At 58.2% G+C, this 17504-nt stretch overlaps 2 protein-coding genes across 3 annotated transcripts; one reads left to right on the top strand and one right to left on the bottom strand.

Annotated features, from left to right (window-relative positions):
- Positions 1-1001: 1001 nt before the first annotated feature.
- On the bottom strand, positions 1002-7754 carry ENTR1 (endosome associated trafficking regulator 1). Of its 2 annotated transcripts, XM_059072904.2 has the most exons (10): positions 7514-7754; positions 7264-7413; positions 6459-6527; positions 5574-5686; positions 4876-5277; positions 4271-4344; positions 3585-3696; positions 3287-3349; positions 2718-2857; positions 1002-1988 (listed from the first exon to the last, which is right to left on the bottom strand). In XM_059072904.2, exons 1-10 carry the CDS (start codon positions 7581-7583, stop codon positions 1889-1891), a joined length of 1293 nt encoding a protein of 430 aa, XP_058928887.1. In that variant the 5' UTR covers positions 7584-7754; the 3' UTR covers positions 1002-1888. The 2 variants fall into 2 exon arrangements, with proteins under 2 accessions (XP_058928887.1, XP_066896429.1); XM_067040328.1 differs by lacking the exon at positions 7264-7413.
- Positions 7145-17375, top strand: PMPCA (peptidase, mitochondrial processing subunit alpha). Its single transcript, XM_059072897.2, has 13 exons — positions 7145-7890; positions 9051-9253; positions 9685-9764; positions 10031-10113; positions 11788-11882; positions 12639-12739; positions 13128-13391; positions 13690-13782; positions 13878-13996; positions 14102-14192; positions 14282-14344; positions 15862-16006; positions 17051-17375. Exons 1-13 carry the CDS (start codon positions 7820-7822, stop codon positions 17218-17220), a joined length of 1578 nt encoding a protein of 525 aa, XP_058928880.1. The 5' UTR covers positions 7145-7819; the 3' UTR covers positions 17221-17375.
- Positions 17376-17504: the final 129 nt, after the last annotated feature.

Raw genomic sequence — 17504 nt, 5'->3', positions numbered from 1 at the left:
AGTGAGGGCGTCTTCCCGGGGGCGGTGGCCGAGTCCTGGAAGGCGAGTGAGGGTGCCGGGAGAGGTAGGAGCAGGCGCCCCTCCCGTGAGCCAGGTGGGGTGGCGGCGGTGGAGGCGGGGGGCGGGTTGGTGCTCAAAGCGGGACCTGCAGCGAGGGGCCCACAGAGTTGCCGGTCCTTCCCGTGCTCACTCAGCGCCCCCCGTAATAGCCCGGGACCCGAGCCCACGGGGTCCATTTGCACAGGCAGAGATGCGTGTTCAACAGTCATCGTGAACTGTCCTCTGAAGTTTTTTTTTTTACTGTGGAACACTTCAAAGGCACAGAGAACAGTGTAACAGAAGCCTGCGTGTCCACCCCCCTCCTTGCTGCACCCAGACCCCCTGTGCCCACCCCAGCCCTCCAGCCCAGTGATCTTGTCCCTGTAGAATAAATGCTGTGCCCTCTTCCCAGGCCTGTGGCCCAGGCACCCTCCCTGGCAGCCCCAGCCCTGTTGCCAGCACACCCAGAAGAGAGGCTCACTCTGGCACTCTCCTACTAGACCACCCCGTCTGAAGTCTGCTCTGAAAACGGATCCTGGAACCCACTCTTCACCAATAGGCAGGAGCACAAGGTAGCGGGTGGGGGTAAGATGAAGGGCGGGGTCAGCGGGGACTCCTGGGAGGCTGTTACCTGTAGCTGAGATCACGGGGCCTAGCAGTTTGAACGTCTTGGAAGTCCAACCACAGGACCTCAAATGCTCCCATGCTAGACTCCAATCTGTCCCACTCAAGACACGCAGCTGTGCCGCGCATGTCCGCCGCGCGCTGTCCCTGCAGCCGAGCCTAGCAGCAGGTGTGGGTCCACCATAACCCCCTGGGCTTTTAAATTTATCAGCACAAACCACCCATTAGCCACGGTCAGCAGCGTGATTCTCAAGCATAAAGAACGGGCTGAATTAGGAAAAAAGGGACACTGCATATGAATTTCAGAATTTATTAAATAAGAAAGCTGTCAACTTGAACAGGATGCAAAAAGGACCTTTATTTAAAAAAATAACATCCATAGGAAAACAGCCAAAAAGGTATCTAGTGCATGTTACGCCTCCCCTCCAACAGGAAGGGATTGGAAAGGCACTCGGGGAGACGTCGCCCAGACCCGGGAAGGCTCTGCCTAGGCTCCAAGTCCCTGAATTCTACATGTCATCGTACAAGATGACGCTTGGAATGCGTAGCAAAACCCTCCAGCCAAAACCAGTTTTCCAATGCACTTGGCTGGTGCCCCACCGTGGAATGCCTGTGCTGACCTTGGTCCCCGCGGGAAGACAGTGGCAACCACCTCGTGGGGCACCCGTGCTCAGGTCACCAACCACAGGAGCCCGCCCCCCCCCGCCCGAAGCTGAAGGAGTGGTCTGTGAGCCAGAGGGGGCGCTGAGCACTGGAAGTAAGGCACAGGTCCCCGTCTGAGGTGAGCGCTTACATTATGGCTCATTGAGTGTTTTTCTCTACTTACAAAAGCAAAGATGATCCACTGACCTTATCTTACAGCTCATACTCTAGAATGACAACGGAAAACACTCATCACAGAATTGCCGTTTTCGTTTAGTAACTAAAAAACGTCACCGGCTTTCATAGGAATGTCTTCCAGTAGATGATCAGCATCTATAAAACAGTGGGGCGCTCACAAAGAAGGGCTACACGAAGCCCAGGTGCAGCTCTCGCACACAGGAGCTGCTCCTCCCTGTGTGCGGCTAATGATACTGTTCCAGGCCATGAAATTAGCATCTCGTGACAGATGTTTTTACTGTGTGTGAAGACTGCACATTCAGAGACATGGTGGCATGCTGGAATCCATCGGGTAATGGTTTCAGGATGTAAACAGAGCTGTGAGCTGGAAGCACCTCCGTGGTTCTCAAGACTCCTCCCCCTGATCTTTAACTTCAGAAATTCTGTCTATAGATTTAAGGATTTCAGCAACAAGATTCAACGTTTCAGCTCCAGAAAGCAACTGCCTGAAATAAAAGCACAGATGTTACAGAAGGTTTCTACAGCTGCTCCAGGGCAGTAACAGCAGCTCTGGGACCTCCCTGGCGGTCCAGCGGTTTGGGCTCCCCACTTCCACTGCAGGGGGCATAGGTTGGTTCCCTGGTTGGGGAACTAAGATCCCACAAGCCACACAACGCAGCCCCTCACCCCCACCCCCCAAAAAAAAACCCAGAAGCGTTAAAGCAGAGAAGTTCCAGAGTGAAAAGTGCAGAGTTTTTAAAATCTTAGATTTAGTTTCAAGAGACTCTGTACTGGACTTAAACGAGACGGGCTTCCCTACCCGCGGCTGTGTCTGGACACCCGATGGGCTTCCCTACCAGTGGCTGTGACTGGACACCGCTGCCACTGAGCTCAGCCCCGCGGGGGAGAGATCACAACGATGGCAAACCGACCCCTCCCAGGAGCCTCACTGTGCCCTGCATGTCTTGGGCCTTCTTTAAGTTTACGTGTTTTTGCAAGAGGGAAAGTATTATTCTTTTTCACTCAAAACCTTGGTGGTCTTGTAGGTGATTCAGATCTGGCTGATGTTAATCCTCAAGCCTCCCAGGTGAGAACAGTCACCCCCCCCCCCCCCCCGCGGCCTGTGGAGGGCCTGCTCGCCAAGGATGTGTCGTATGACCGCGGGGTGAACCGGATCACTGAGCCCCACCCCCCAAGGCTGCAGGCTAAGCACCCCCTACAACCCCTGCACTCACTTGATGGAGGCGTGCGCGTTGTGCATGACAACGCGGAGGTTCTGCAGGGCCACGTCGGTGTTCTGCTTCACCACCGTCAGGCTGGTGCCCTGGCCTGACCTCAGGGCTTCGTTCTCGCGCTTGAAGTTAGAGACCTGCGCCTGGGCCCGGGGTAGGGGGACGGGTGTGGCAGCGTTAGGACTTTTTCCTGGCTAAACAGGAGAGCAGCTAAAAGGCCATCTGACCGAAACCAGACGAGGCACCCTAGGTGGAGGTGACGAGGGGATGATAGCCCTCTCCTCACTGGGGGTAGCAGGCCTCCTCAAGGACATGGGCCTAAGGCCGTCCCTGGCACCTCAGCCGTCCTCTGGTGTGCACGCGCCACCCCCCCGCTGTATAGCGAGGCCCTCGGCACTCTTGTTGGGCACAACCGGGAGGCCCGGGCGGAACGCTCACACTGTCCTGACTTGGGTGCTTCATCTGCTAGCGGGAGCAGGAGGGGGAGGGCAGGAAACCCCAGCAGAGATGCTCTGGTGCCTTTTCTGGAATTCACGAATATGTGAACCATTTAAGACCCTCTCTCTAGTTACCTGGAGCAAGCTGATTTCCTGTTTCAGTTTTAGGACGTGATTTTCTGCCTTTACTGCCCGTTTCTGTTATTCCCCCCGCAAAAAAAAACAACAACAGGCATCAGTGATGTGGTAGCATAGACACAGGACGCATCCCGTCCCTCCCCGCCCCCCCTCCCTCACCTGGTGGCCCGGCCGGGCGGGCCCACCCCACCCAGACCCATGTGCCCCGGGCAGCACTCGGCGCCCTGCAGGGGGGACACGGCAGACACTCGACAGCGCCCGCCGCCCGCCGCGCGCCGGGCGCCTGTCTGCTCACGGTCATGCGCTCCAGGTTCCGCTCCACCTGCTGCACCGCCAGCTCGAGGTCGTGATAGTCGCTCTCCTCCTTGATCATTTTCGCTTCTAACTTCCGCTCGAGCGTCCTCACCCTCGTTAGGGAAAAAGCCCAGGTTATTAGTGACTCCCTTGCCCGACTCTAAGGACGTCAGACTGCGAGGAGTTTTAATTGGACTGTTCAAATAAAGACCACAGGGGCCCGAGGTTTCAGAATGCAGCTTGGGAGGAACAGCCGAGAGGCAACCACCTAGGAGCTGGACGCGAGTCAGCTCGCGGTCCGGGGCGCCCTGGGGCCGTCCGACTGCTCTGCTGCCCCATCGTCAAGTGGGGTTGATTTTGCTCTGTTCCAAATACACTTTTACACAGAACATAAGAAACGTATCTGATGCTGAGGATTTAATGCAATAAAACCACGCTCACACAACTGAAGCCCACGTGCCTAGAGCCCATGCTCGGCAACGAGAAGCCACCGCAAAGAGAAGCCCACACACTGCAATGCACACCCAACACAGCCAAAGATAAATAAGTTTATAAACTAATTTTAAAAAACAAACAATAAGAACCCAGGCACAGTGCAACTCCGATACTTCATTATCGTTTTCACGTTGGTTTCTTTGAGGGTCAGAAGATGATTTGAATTGCAAGCCTAACTCAAAACTTACGTACATTTCTGTTTGAGTTTCAGAGAAGCTCTGAACCTCAGTCAGCTTTCTTCTTAGCTTAGAATTTTCATCTTTCAGCTGTAGAAAAAGAAAACCCTCATTAGAAACTCAGTGTCTCACTACAAAGGGATGCGTACTTCTGCTATTTGGCTCTGGAACTTCTTGATAAACAAAAATATTGCAAGAGTCCCCCTACAGTCCACGTACAGAGAAAAACCAAGAACAAAGTTGCCTGCTTTTTAAAGGCCTACTACAGTCACAGACTCCAGTCTTACTCAGATCTTGTAACTCTTTCTTAGGTGACCATAATTTTTCAAATGCTCTCAGGACACCGGACAAGCTGTCCCCAAGCCACCAGCAGGGGTGGACCCTTTTCTGAGGGGCGGCGCGTTGAGGGTCTCCCTCTGCTCCAGTTCACGCCCCCTCACAGGCCTTCGCAGGACTTTTCGGCGGTTACGCGCATGCTGGTCAGACAGACCACAGGCTGTCTTGTCCTTGGAGCCCACCCCCCAGGCCATCAGGGACACCGGGGGCTCCAGGCTTCCTCCAAGAATGCTGCTTAGACACGAGCCGTGACCAGGGTGCTGACGCACAGCCCCCCTCACTTACTGCTTCGTAACTTATCTGCAGCGTCCGAAGGTGCCTGTCCCCCAGAGACTCTCCATGGACTGTGAACTCGGTGCTGGGGCTCCCGACTGGGGAGACGCGGGAGTCGGAGTTGCTCAGCGTGCACGGAGGCAGAGACTCAGGCCCCACCAGCTCCGACGGGTTGGAGAAAAAGGAGACGTAGGTGCTGCAGGGTGACGTGCTGGCGGCAACCCTGGAGGAGTGGGTCTGCTCCACAGCGGACGGCAGGTAGGCCCCGTCCCACCCTTCGTCCTCGTCCTCGTCCAGGAGGTCGCCAGCCCCTGTCGGGTCTTCGAAAAACGGCTGCTGATACTCCAGGCCATAGCCCACGGTCTGGGAGGTGGGGGAGTCGCGGTCGAGTTCCAACGAGTGCCTCGTGGCTTCCTGAAGAAGACAGGGAGGCGGGGCTTAGACTCTGGAGCCATCGCAGGCCCTTCTTCCTAGACGTCTGACGTTGGCACAAGAAGAAAGGCCCATCTCGGCTACCGGGAAGGTAAGGGGCAGGAAGGACCCAAACAGCTCTGAGCGCCACATAGCTTCTCCACCGGAAGTAGCAGCTGCTCCGCTTTGCCCCATAGCCCTCGGCCAGCCTCCTGGGAAGGAGCACTGCACGTCAGAAGACAGACGGCCTCTGGAAGGGTTTTCTGTCTAAGGTCGCTGCCAACAACGCCTTAGGTTACCTTTGAATAAATTCTGCTGTCAGTATTTTCTTTCGACAGGCCAAGGTTCTTGCTTTTCAGAAACTCTTTAAAGGAGAATGGATTTGCCTCTTCAAGATCTCCAAGTTTCTCACCTGAGATGGTAACAAACATCACAAACGTGAAAAGTTTCCTGAAGGTCCTTAAAGGGAACGTCCCTATTCGCTGCTCTTTCCTGAGCATGACCCCATCTAAGATGGGGAACACTGCCCTCAGCCTTCCACCAGACCTCAGCGACACTGGGAAATGAGAAAGCTGGCTGACAAAACAGACCAACTTGGGCATTCTAAATTCTCCTTCTCGTCCCAGCCCCTCGGTCCCCGCGCCTGGCTGCCCACGGGGTCCACCTGGGGACATCTAAGGCTGCCACGCACCTCCACTCCCATGCGAAGGGCTTGGGCCGCAGCCTACGCCAGAGGCTGGCACAGCGGACGGGCAGCCACGTCAGGAGCCACTGCTCCGCCTCCAGCCTTTTCTCCACTCACTCTCCAGCTTTCCTTTCTCTTTCCCACTCTCCCGGTACCCAACCAGCCACCCTGCGGCCCTTTTGGCCCACCAGTGATCCAAGCCCAGGTGCCAACCCTGTATGAAGTTGGCTCCCGTAACCCTGGCCCCACTGTCTCCTCAGACCCCTCAGGTGTGACTTCCCACCCCCTGCCATCCCTCATGCCCAGGTTCTCCTGCCCCTGTGCCCACTTTTCCTCCACTCGCGGCTCAAGATCGACTGTGGGGCTCCACCCCCACCTCTTTCGGGCTCCAGGTGTGCTAGTTACATGCTGTCAGACTGACAGCCCTGCCGCTGGGCATGTGCCTGGCCCGTGGAGACATGGACGGAAAGAAACAGAAAGGATTACTGAACTACTGTACCTCCAAAGTGTGTGTTCTGGGCTCCTGATGGACCTTGCTTAGCACCTTTCCCCTTTCCATAGCCAAAATCTGCAAAGAGACATCATCACCCCACCGTGATCATGGGAAGCCTTTATGACCACAACTTTTTTTGACATGCGGTCTCTACTGCAGTGGTTCTTACGGCCTGGGCAACTTTCAAAGCACAAGCCCCCGGGCTCCTGCCCCTGGAGATGGTCTGACGTCCGTGGGCCCTGGCATCTGTGATTCTGAAAAAGCTCCCGATAGGTTTGATGCCCCGTGGGGCAGGCGCACGTCCTCCGTCTTATGGTGCCTCCTGAATGCCCTCGTGGGCTGTCATTGGCTCTCAGACCCTGACAGAACCACCTAAACGCTCCCTGAACACCCTGGACCCCAGGCAGGCAGTATAGCCACTTGGGGAGAATTAGGATGAACTAAAGATGGCCTCTGCCCAGCTGCAGCGACCAGAGGATGGCTACACCTGGTTTCCCAGCCTGGCCTACTGGATGAAGGTTCCCTCATTCCCCCACCTGAAAGCAAGGTGGTTTCCTGGTTTGCCACTGGGCCTACCTCTATGCCGGCTTTGCCACGGTGTACTGGAACTGTCTGGCTTGGGGGGCGGGGGTTCTCCGAGAGGAGACTGTGAGCTCCAGGGGGCGGGACTCCTTTCCGCTCGCGTTTCCTACTCCCAGCGCCCGGCCCACGCTGGGGCTAGTGGTCACCGTTGGGCCGGGGGTGAGCTGCGCTATCGCGCGGGACCTACAGGTAGCGCCGGCGCCAGGAGTCCCTGAGGCTCGTCTCTCACCTGTGTCTCCCACGGAAGCTAGCACCGGACTGGGCACATAGCACATAAACGTCGGCCGAATGCCGAAGAAGCGGGACTCCAGGTCCCTGGCTTGGGGGCGCTCACAGTCTAGCTGGGGGAGACAAGACCGGCGCTCATAGAACGCGGGAGCTGTAATAACAACAAGAGCGACTTCACCGCGCGCCCGCCTCACCTGGGCCTCAGCGCGGACGCCGGACCGCGGACGTCCGCCCGCCCCCCGCCCGCTCACCGTCCGGAATGATGAGGCTCCGGGGCCGGGACAGCGGGGTGACGCCGGGGCGGTGCGCGTAGCCCGCCATCGCCGCGGGCGCCGCGGCGCCAGCCCTCCCTAGCCCTGCAGCGGCGGCTCCATGGCTCCGACTCCGCCCCGGCCGCGGCCCAACTCGGCCGCCCCAGTCGCCCGCCGCTTAGCCGCTGCTCCGAGCCTCTGGCCGCTGCTTCTGCTCCGCGCACCGGAAGCGCAAGCCCGAACGCCTGGGGTCGGCGCCGGAGGCGGAACCGGAAGTGACGACGAAGCGGTGGGCGGAGACTCAAGATGGCGGCTATGGTGCTGGCGGCGACTCGACTGCTGCGAGGCTCGGGCTCCTGGGGCCGCTCGCGGCTGAGGTGAGTCGAGGGCCTGCCGGGGATCGGTCGGGGGCTGGGGCGGCCCGCGCCATTCGGGACGCTCCGCCTTTGGCTCCCCCACGCCAAGGGGCGGCGCCTGGCAAGCGGGCTGGGAGTGCGGGACCCCCGCCCGGTCCCCGAGGCGACGGGGGCACTTCCCCCCATGGCGCCCCGGGCTCCGGCCCCGAGCCCCATCCGCCTCTCTCCCGCCCTCTCCTCTCGGGCGGTCGGGGGTGCTCGTCCGAGGTCACGTGTCATCTCCGCCGGCCCCTTCCGGCCGCGTGCCCCCTTGTGAGGCCGAGCCGGCAAGCCTGGGTTCTGTGGTCGCCAGAGCCATGTCCTTGACTGCTGTGCTCTGTCCCCTCTCCTCTGGATGTCTGGCCCTTTCCCGCACCGGTGCTTTCCTTCAGGCGGCAGATGGGTGTTGATCCCTCGCTGTGAGGTCCTGGATGCGATGGGGACAGAAACCAGGCACTGGCTCCAGGCAGCCTTATGCCCAAAGTGTCAGCTTTGAAGGGAGTAAGCCGCCTTCGGCGGTAAGAAACAGGAGAGACTAACTTCAGGTGGAATGAGGAGGAGCAGCCTACGAGGAGGTGACATCTGAGCCCAGAGATGGGGAATGAGAGAAGGGTCAGCCCCGTGAACAGTGCAGGGAAGGCAGGTCAGGCCGGGAGCCGGGAGAGCAGCAGCGTGGGTCTGACGCGCCCAGTGTGTCCAGGGAACGGACCGGCTGGCCAGTGGGACCCGGACCTGGGGCGGCGGGTGGCTAGCAGGTGAGTTTGGAGGGCGAGTTAGAGGCCTTCGGGACTCGGTGAAGAGATGCGGCTTCTGCTTAGGCTCCAGGGGGCTGTTGAAGGGCAGGGCTTGGCCAAGTGCTCGCTGTGTAGAAACAGACTTAACCCACTTAACCCTCCTTTCAGGGAGGTGGCATTTGAGGCCTAAAGACCTGAACCAACTTGCCGCATGTCCCTGGGAACACCTCAGTGGTGTTCTTGGTCACTCTTCTGTGTTGTCTCTGGGGATGTGTAGACATTAGTCCTCTAGATAAGGAGATGTTGATTTTTTAAATGCACACAAAACACAAACAACTGCACCTAGGAGGTCACCACAGGTCCCATCATCTCAATTGTACTGTACATGGGCCGACTTCTGTGTTTCAGGTTTGGAGCCCCTGCATACAGGCAGTTCAGTAGTGGCGGTGCCTATCCCAGCGTCCCCCTCTCTTCCCCCTTACCCGGAGTACCCAAGCCTGTTTTTGCTACAGTTGATGGACAAGAAAAGTTTGAAACCAAAGTCACCACACTGGAGAATGGGCTTCGTGTGGCGTCCCAAAATAAGTTTGGACAATTTTGTACAGTAGGAAGTAAGTACTGTCAGTAGCGTTGTGGGTGGCCCCGTTTGTTGTCATATGCACATACTTCAGTTGACTGTTAGTTGTACTTAGGGCATCGTTCATGAATTGTATCCTGAGTGTAAAAGCACGGCATAGAATCTGAACATTTAGTAACCAGGGTATGAACGGTGGCTCTCCTGGTGGTGGGTATTTTTTCCTTCTCTCTACCTTTCTATTTTCCTACAAGTTTTCCAGCACAGACATAAAGTACGTAATTCTATAAATACCGACGTACGTAGGTAGCTGTGAAAACCTTCAGGATCGAGGTAACCTACGTATTTGTCTTTCTCGTGTTTAAGTCTGGCTGTTTGGTGACGTTCACAATTTTAAAAGGTTTATCTTGTTTAAATCTTCCCTTTTGAATATCTGACTTAACCTGTTAATTTTCTTCTTATTGCCAGTTCTTATTAACTCTGGATCAAGATATGAAGCAAAATATCTCAGTGGAATTGCTCACTTTTTGGAAAAATTGGCATTTTCGGTCAGTGTCCAATTTGTGCTTTTTTTTTTTTTCAATTTGTGATTTTTGAGACTGTACTTGGGAAGAATCTGTCAAGGCTTGCTTTTCTAAACTGGATTTTTTAATAAATGCTTAAGTTGCCAAGTCGATACTAATTAAGGTTTCTAAATTAAAAGATAAGTCGACTTAATGTGTTCTGACAGCAAAACTAAATTTTTTTTTAAAAAACTGTATCTTGGAGGCTGTTGTGCGTGGCTTATTTACGTCCTCTGACTCATTTTTCCTAGTCTACTGATCGATTTGACAGCAAAGATGAAATCCTGCTCACCTTGGAGAAGCACGGGGGTATTTGTGATTGCCAGACATCAAGGTACGCCAGCTTTCACGTGCAGACTCATCTTTTATCACGTGGCCTGTCCGCATCCTTGGTCAGAGTCCCCCTGAGCCCCTCCCGTTGGCGAGGCCATGGAGGTGACTGGTGAGGAGTGAGCCCTGGTCCAGGCAGAGACTCGGGTGGAGGGTTGGGTGGGTGGCGACGCTTACACAGAGGCGTGCGCTCCGAGGGCCAGGCCTCCCCTGTCGTTCGAGCCAGGCTTCTGGCTGGGCGCTGGGGACGCAGAGAAGGCCTGTCCCCAGGACGCTCACACATCGGGCAAAGGGCTGCCCCGCAGGTGGTAGCCGCAGGGGCCAGGGGCCGAGGTTGGTGGGAGCATGGGGGGGGGGGGGTCAGGAAGGGAACGGTAGGCAACTCAACGTCGGGGCTGCTGCTTGAAGGCACCTGCCAGGTGCAATAACGGGTCGCCGTGGCTCAGACCCAGGGGACAGCAGGTGCAGAGGCTCAGCCTGGAAGAGGCAGTGGTCGGCTTGGGGTGGGGAAGGTTCGTTCAGTAGGTAGCTGGGGCACGGATGGGGTAGGGGTGCTGTGGACAAAGGCAAGTGGTGTTTGTCCGACCAGTGTGGGGCGTGTTAGGAAAGCTCTTCTCGGGGCAACGTGAGCTGAGCAGACAGAGATTACACCTTTTGGTTTTTTTGGTCCACGCCGGGTGTCATGCGGGACCTTAGTTCCCTGACCAGGGATCAGACCCGGGCCCCTGCAGTGGAGGCGCAGAGTCCTAACCACTGGACCGCCAGGGAAGTCCCCGATCACACTTTTTTTAAGCGGCTGGTTATTGCTATCTGAATGCTAAAAATATTAGAGAGAAAACATAGGTTAAATGACAAGAATTAGAGTTGGAATGGAGGTAGTATGTTCACATGTTCAAAAAAAAGGTCTGTTCAGAAACTTGTGACTCCCGGCTGCCTGTGAATGAAAGCCAGGCTGGTTGGCTGTGTTCTTGCGAAAAATCGCGTTCTCCGTCTCCCCAGGGAGCCCCTTCCTCTGGTCAGGCAGGCCTGTGTTCTGCCCCAATGCCGCCAGCTAATTCTCAGCTCAGACTTCGTTCCTGCCGCTCTCCCACGTGGTCCTACAGCACTTCCCCGCTGAGGATGGCCCCTTCCCTGCAGAGGCCCTGGTGGCCATGTCTCTCCCCCAGGGCTCGCGCCTCTGCACGCGGCAGCCGGGCCCGCTCGGCGCCGTCTCCGGCCTGGCCGTGCCGCCCTCGTGGCCCCGTGGTTGTCACGTTTGCGCCTCCCCTGCCTCAGTGCGCCCGTCTGATCACAGCGCCTCGTGCTCTGAGCTACTGTTACAATCAGTCTCTGTCCTCCAGCCGTCTGAGGCCAGGCGTGCGCCCGTGTGGACAGTTCGCGCCTAGCGGACACTTAGCTCAGGATGACGCGAGCAGCCTCCGAGGGGGCTTGTGCTGGTGAAAACACTCAGAGCTGCCTCTCCAGTTGGGCTGGACGGGGTCTTCCACTCCCGCGATTGGCCTGATCACAGCTGTGGTTCCTGCCAGCTAGGAGTTTACGCTGTAAGATGAGGAAGGGGAAAAGCCCCAGGTGTGTGCTGACCCTCGACGCAGAAAGATGTAGCCGCCTCCCCTGCCGCCCCAGTACACAGCTGTCGTGACCTCAGTGCCCCCGACGTTGGTCCTGTTGGTTTTTCCAGAGACACCACCATGTATGCTGTATCTGCTGATTCTAAAGGCCTGGACACGGTGGTTGGCTTGCTGGCAGATGTGGTCCTGCACCCCAGGCTAACAGGTGTGGGTTCGGGCTGCTTGAGGGGTGGGGGGCAATGCTGGGAGGTGTGTTGACGCACTGCCCCCGGGGAGGGGCACTGTGTTATGGAGCCTTGGGCCCACCCACCAGTGACAGTCAGCAGGGGGTCGCTGGAAACAACACTCACGGTTAGAAACGTCCTTGATGCCGAGTACTTCCACGCTCCTCTCTGTGCCCTTTGACGTTTGTAGTGAAACGGTTCTTTCATTTCAGAAAAGCATCTCAGACGGTGTTTAAACACCCTGACTGACGTGCTACCAGAAGTTTCTGTGTCTCTGTCCCCATTCCCTTCCTCAGCCTTGCAAATGGCAGCACTTCAAGCTCCCTGCTAGGAGTGGACACAGGCCAGTCTGGCTGTGCCGTGTTTCACAGGAGCCTGGCCCTGGGGTTCCCAGGCTGCGGTTCCGCTTTACAGTCTTCCTGGCGCCGGCCGAGGAAACACACCCCCGCCAGTGGTCTGTGCCTGTGTCTGGACCTGAGCGCCTCGTACGGGGAGGAAGCCGCGGCTCGGAGCGGGGCCAGGTGGCTGCTTCCGGGCAGAGGGGAGGAGGCCCAGTTCGTCCGGGTCCCGGCCTGCAGGGCACTCTCCCTGTCGCTCGTACAAGCGTCCCCTAGGTCTGCGCCAGAGGAAGGCAGAGGAGGCTCTGCCCGTGCCTGCCGACGAACGACACTGGGCCCGGCTCGGCGACCCAGGCTCAGGGCGGCCTCCGTCAGAGCCTCGTCTCTGGTTCTCTGCAGATGAAGAAATCGAGCTGACGCGTATGGCTGTCCGGTTTGAGCTGGAGGACCTCAGCATGCGGCCTGACCCAGAGCCCCTTCTCACCGAGATGATTCACGAGGTGCGATGGACACACGGGCCACCTCCACGGCCTCGCCCCCTGACCCCGGGCTCTGGGGGGGTCGTTCACCTGCCTGGCGCCACCTCGCAGAACGTTTTTAATTTCTGAATTTGTCAGCTACACAAGTTTTAAACTTCCTAATCCTTACGGTAACGAAGTCTGTAGGGTGAGCCTTTTATTTTACATTTCTTACGAATGCTCTTTCTGGAGAGGCAGATTTTACTATTTTTGTAAAAACACGCAAAGCTGCTCCTGCCAAATGGTAGCTGAAACGAGCGGCTGGTGGGCTTTTCCCACCTGGCCGGGGGTCGCTGCAGTCCCGGCCTGCCTGGGGAGGCTCGGCTGTGGTCTCTTTGTCACTTGTGTTTCTCTTGCTTCCTTTATCAAGGCCGCTTACAGGGAAAACACAGTTGGCCTCCACCGTTTCTGCCCCGCAGAGAACATAGCAAAGATCGATCGGTCGGTGCTTCACTCCTACCTGAGAAACCACTACACCCCCGACCGCATGGTGCTGGCCGGGGTGGGGGTGGAGCACGGGCACCTGGTGGAATGCGCCAGAAAGTACCTCCTGGGCGCCCGCCCTGCCTGGGGCAGTGGGGCGGCCGCGCGTGCGGACAGATCAGTGGCACAGTACACCGGGGGCCTCGTCAAGGTAAAGCTGTGACCTCGGGTCGCGTACACTTTCTTTGGCTTCCTTGTTCAGTGTGATCCGTCTTGTGTTTATCCTGAAGGTGTTAGTTCACCTTAACCCGGCTTCACCTTAACCCGTGTTTCTGTTAGAGCCGAGTTCCACATGGGCTGGAGGCTCGGCTGGCTCGCGCCTCTCGAGGGGGTTTCCTGACGTCGGTGTACGGTTTCTGTAGACCCGTTTGTGTACCACCTGACCTGAGAAGTGTGCGAGGCCCGGTGGTCTCTCACTGAGTGCACGCGTCCGTTCTTCTTGGTTCCAGCTGGAAAGGGACATGTCCAGTGTCAGCCTGGGCCCCACCCCGTTCCCCGAGCTCACGCACATCATGATCGGCCTGGAGAGCTGTTCCTTCTTGGTGAGTCCTGGGCGGCTCGGGCGGGGCATCCTGGAGCGGGCGTCACAGCTGCGCGGGCTCGGCCCAGGCTGAGCTCTGCCGTCCGTCTGCCGCAGGAGGGGGACTTCCTCCCCTTCGCAGTGCTGAACATGATGATGGGCGGCGGCGGCTCCTTCTCGGCCGGCGGGCCTGGCAAGGGCATGTTCACCAGGCTCTACCTCAACGTGCTCAACAGGTGGGTTTGGGGCCCTCGCCCGCTGTGTCGGGGCCGCCGGCCCAGCCGAGCGTGCTCTGGGGCCGTGACACCTTCCTGGTGTCCCTCTCTCCACGTCCCGCACAGGCACCACTGGATGTACAACGCGACCTCCTACCACCACAGCTACGAGGACACGGGCCTCCTATGCATTCACGCCAGCGCCGACCCCAGACAGGTGAGGGCCGGGCCTCCTTCGCCGCGGGGACCGGGGGACGACGGCTGCCGTGCTGAGGTCCTGCTCTCCCGCTCCACGCTCTCTTACAGGTTCGAGAGATGGTGGAAATCATCACAAGAGAGTTTGTTTTAATGGCTGGAACTGTGGATGTGGTAAGTAGGGCTCGGAGCCATTTCCAGCGTCCTCACCGTGTTCGATGGGTAGAGAACGTGGTGTAGGGGTGGCCGGCAGAGGGCCCGTGCTCTGTGCCCACACCAGCAGCGTCCCGGCCAGGACAGCACGTTCCCGGGGTGACCCAGACCTGCCCCTGTGGGAGCCCGTCCTACCTGGTCTTGATGCTGAGAACCCCCCAGTGCCAGCTCTGCTTGCTCTCACCGAGCCCGTGCCTCCTGTGCCGGCCCCGTGTCCTTCTGTAAAAGGGTAAATCGGAGCAGCATTGAATAGACGAGCGGGCCACGCGGGGCATTTTTCTAGCTCTTTCCTGGCTCTGGTTTATGTTTTGACCTGAGATTTTGTTCCCTCGTTTCTTTCGTGTACTTTGTATCGTACCGTGTGTGTTTAGAAGTCTCGTTTTTTTTTCCTGGATCAGAACTGGCACAAATAAGCAGATTCTATATACACGCTACACGTGGAAGCGCTCAGACACCTGCGTACACGCGCACGCACGTAGGCACATACAGGTGTGCACACAGCAGCAGAGAAGCCCAGCGTGTGAGCCTGCTAGGGGTCAGTGGGTGTGCTTCACCTTCAGAGCTTCTCTGCTTCACGTTCCATGTTTTCTGCAGTAACCACACGCTCCCTTTTTAATCAGAAAAAGAAGCATTACTTTAAAAATAAAAACGTGTTTAAAAATTTACACTTGGTGGTTCCATTAGCGTCCTGCTAGGAAAAGTGTTTTTCTCTAATGTGAAGGCAACTTGAGATAAAAATTATTTGCCTGACATTGCAAAAGTGATGAAGACGTGTGTTAAATCAAGAGTTATTTTACTTAAAAGATACGGACTCTCGACAGCTGAGGTGTTTTCCAGCACCTGTTCTCCAGGCCTGTGAGCTCCCCGGTGGGCGGCCTGCGCCTCTCACCAGCCCCCTTGTCTCTGCCCTTGTGCTCCAGGCTGGGCTTCAGGAACGGAGCTCACTGGAGCTGCAGTCTTAAACTTGGCCCCAGATACAGAGCTGGTAGCTTGAGCCGGCTCCTGCTATTTCCCAGGGGGCGTGGTGAACGCAGCTGACGAGACCCTCTGCTCCGGGATTTGTGGGGAGCTCCAGAGCCCGCGTTGAGTTTGTTTTCCTTGTGATTTCAGCGTGTGGCCAGCTTTGGGGTCCTGGAGTTTGGGTGTTTGGTGTTCTTCCCTGCTCATGCTGCATGGCAAAGATTAAATCCAAGAACTCCAGGGAAGCACATACTTCTCCCTTATTTCGAATGTGGTAAAGGCCCTGCTAGTGTAGTTGCAGCCCTGGTCCAGAAAACACAGAGGTGGAAACATGGCGGGATCTGCTGGTGACTTGGGCCACGAGCCCAGGCACAGGGGGCCGTCTTCCCTTATTCAGCCCTGGGTAAGCGGAAGACCCTTCGCCAGGTCACGTCCGTCAGCCCCTCTGCTGGCCGGGCCGTTCGCAATTGGCTGGGAGACGGGCGTGAGCCCAGGGACTGAGCCGCGTGACCCCGCAGGTGGAGCTGGAACGCGCCAAGACGCAGCTCATGTCCATGCTCATGATGAACCTGGAGGCCAGGCCCGTCATCTTCGAGGACGTGGGGAGGCAGGTGCTGGCCACCCGCTCCAGGAAGCTGCCCCACGAGCTGTGCGCACTCATCCGTGAGTCCCGGGCCCAGGGCGGGGGTGGCCCCCGCGGGACCGCAGCCCGACCCTCGTCCCCTCCCAAGTCTGCTTCCCGGCCCTGCCAGCGCCGGCTGAGCGCCTTACCCGTGTGACTCCAGCCTTCCGCCCCCTTATAAAAGGGCCTCTCACGACCCCTCCGGGTTTTAACGCAGGTTCAGTGGGAAAGTGGGTGGAAAGTGCGTGGCCTGGTGCCGTGCTGTGCGTGGAGAGAAACCAGCTCCAGCAGCGCTGCCCCGGGGGCTCGTGGCAGGTGTCCGTGGCCTCCTGTGAGTGGCCTTCAGGAGGCCCTGAGCCTCCAGTTCGGGATGCCAAGCTGTACTTGCCTGTGACTCTTTGGGGGACAGGTTGGTCTTAGCTTTGTCAGACTCCCAAAGGGTCCGCGACCCCAGACGGGCTCTGCCTACGGCTCTGCGGGGCCGAGTCGCCCGGGGTGACGCTGACGTGGTCCTCGGGCGTCTGCTGGTTCGGGGTCCTGCCGAGGACAGCGCTTGCCCCGCCCGTGCGCGGACCCTTGTCCTCCCTGGGAGAAGCTCCTCAGACCCTCGAGTACGGCAGTACCCGATCTCCCTGAGGCCTTGTCTTCTGTAGAAGACAAGTTCCCGGGGGTGTGGTTCCCTCCCCCAAGGCTGGGCCACGTGGGCCGCCCCTCGGCCCGCCTCGTTCTGACCTCGCCCTTCGTCCCGAAGTGCTGAGGGTTTGGTTTTCCCCTCCCTGCAGGCTCGCCACGTAGGTAACTCATAACTGAGGGTTTGTTGGTTTTTTTAAATTAACTCCTGTTGGGATGGGCGTGTCCTGAGGCAGTTGAAATCAGCACTCGCCCGTTTACTAAGAAACTCATCGTGCAGTCCACGCATGGCCGCGCTTGGGCCCTCCGGGGTCCTCAGCATCCCTCCCCCGCGGGTGGGGAGGTGGTGGCAGGTTGGGGACCCTCTGTCTGTGCAGGACCGCAGCCACGGCGTGGGGAGGAGCGGGACTGACGCGGGGTCGGGTGTTCCCCTGATGCCTCTCTTCCCCTTGCAGGCGACGTGAAGCCAGAGGACGTCAAGAGAGTTGCTTCTGCGATGCTCCGCAGGAAGCCCGCGGTGGCCGCCCTGGGGGACCTGAGCGACCTGCCGGCCTACGAGCACGTGCAGGCGGCACTGGCGCATAAGGACGGGCGCCTGCCCAGGACGTACCGGCTCTTCCGGTAGAGGCGCCGCGGCAGCACCGTCCACGTGCGTTTCCTTGGGGTGACTTCAGGGCAGACGTTCACAGACGGTGCGGACGGGGGGACTTTTCCTAAACGTGAATTCCTTCAGAACTGGACGTGCCAATCGATCAGTGGAATAAAGGTTGCTCTCCACCACTGCGGCTGGAAACCCGGGGAAGCGCAGGGAGGGTGGAGCAGCCGGGCTAGTCTTCCTGCTCCCCCGAGAGTTTCGGCAGGTGGGGGGACCGCGCGGCTCCCCGAGGCCGGTGGTCGTTGAGCGGGCGG

Source organism: Kogia breviceps, chromosome 8 (genome assembly GCF_026419965.1).
Source record: "Kogia breviceps isolate mKogBre1 chromosome 8, mKogBre1 haplotype 1, whole genome shotgun sequence".
NCBI lineage: Eukaryota > Metazoa > Chordata > Mammalia > Artiodactyla > Physeteridae > Kogia > Kogia breviceps.
This window is presented reverse-complemented; position numbering and strand designations above follow the sequence as displayed.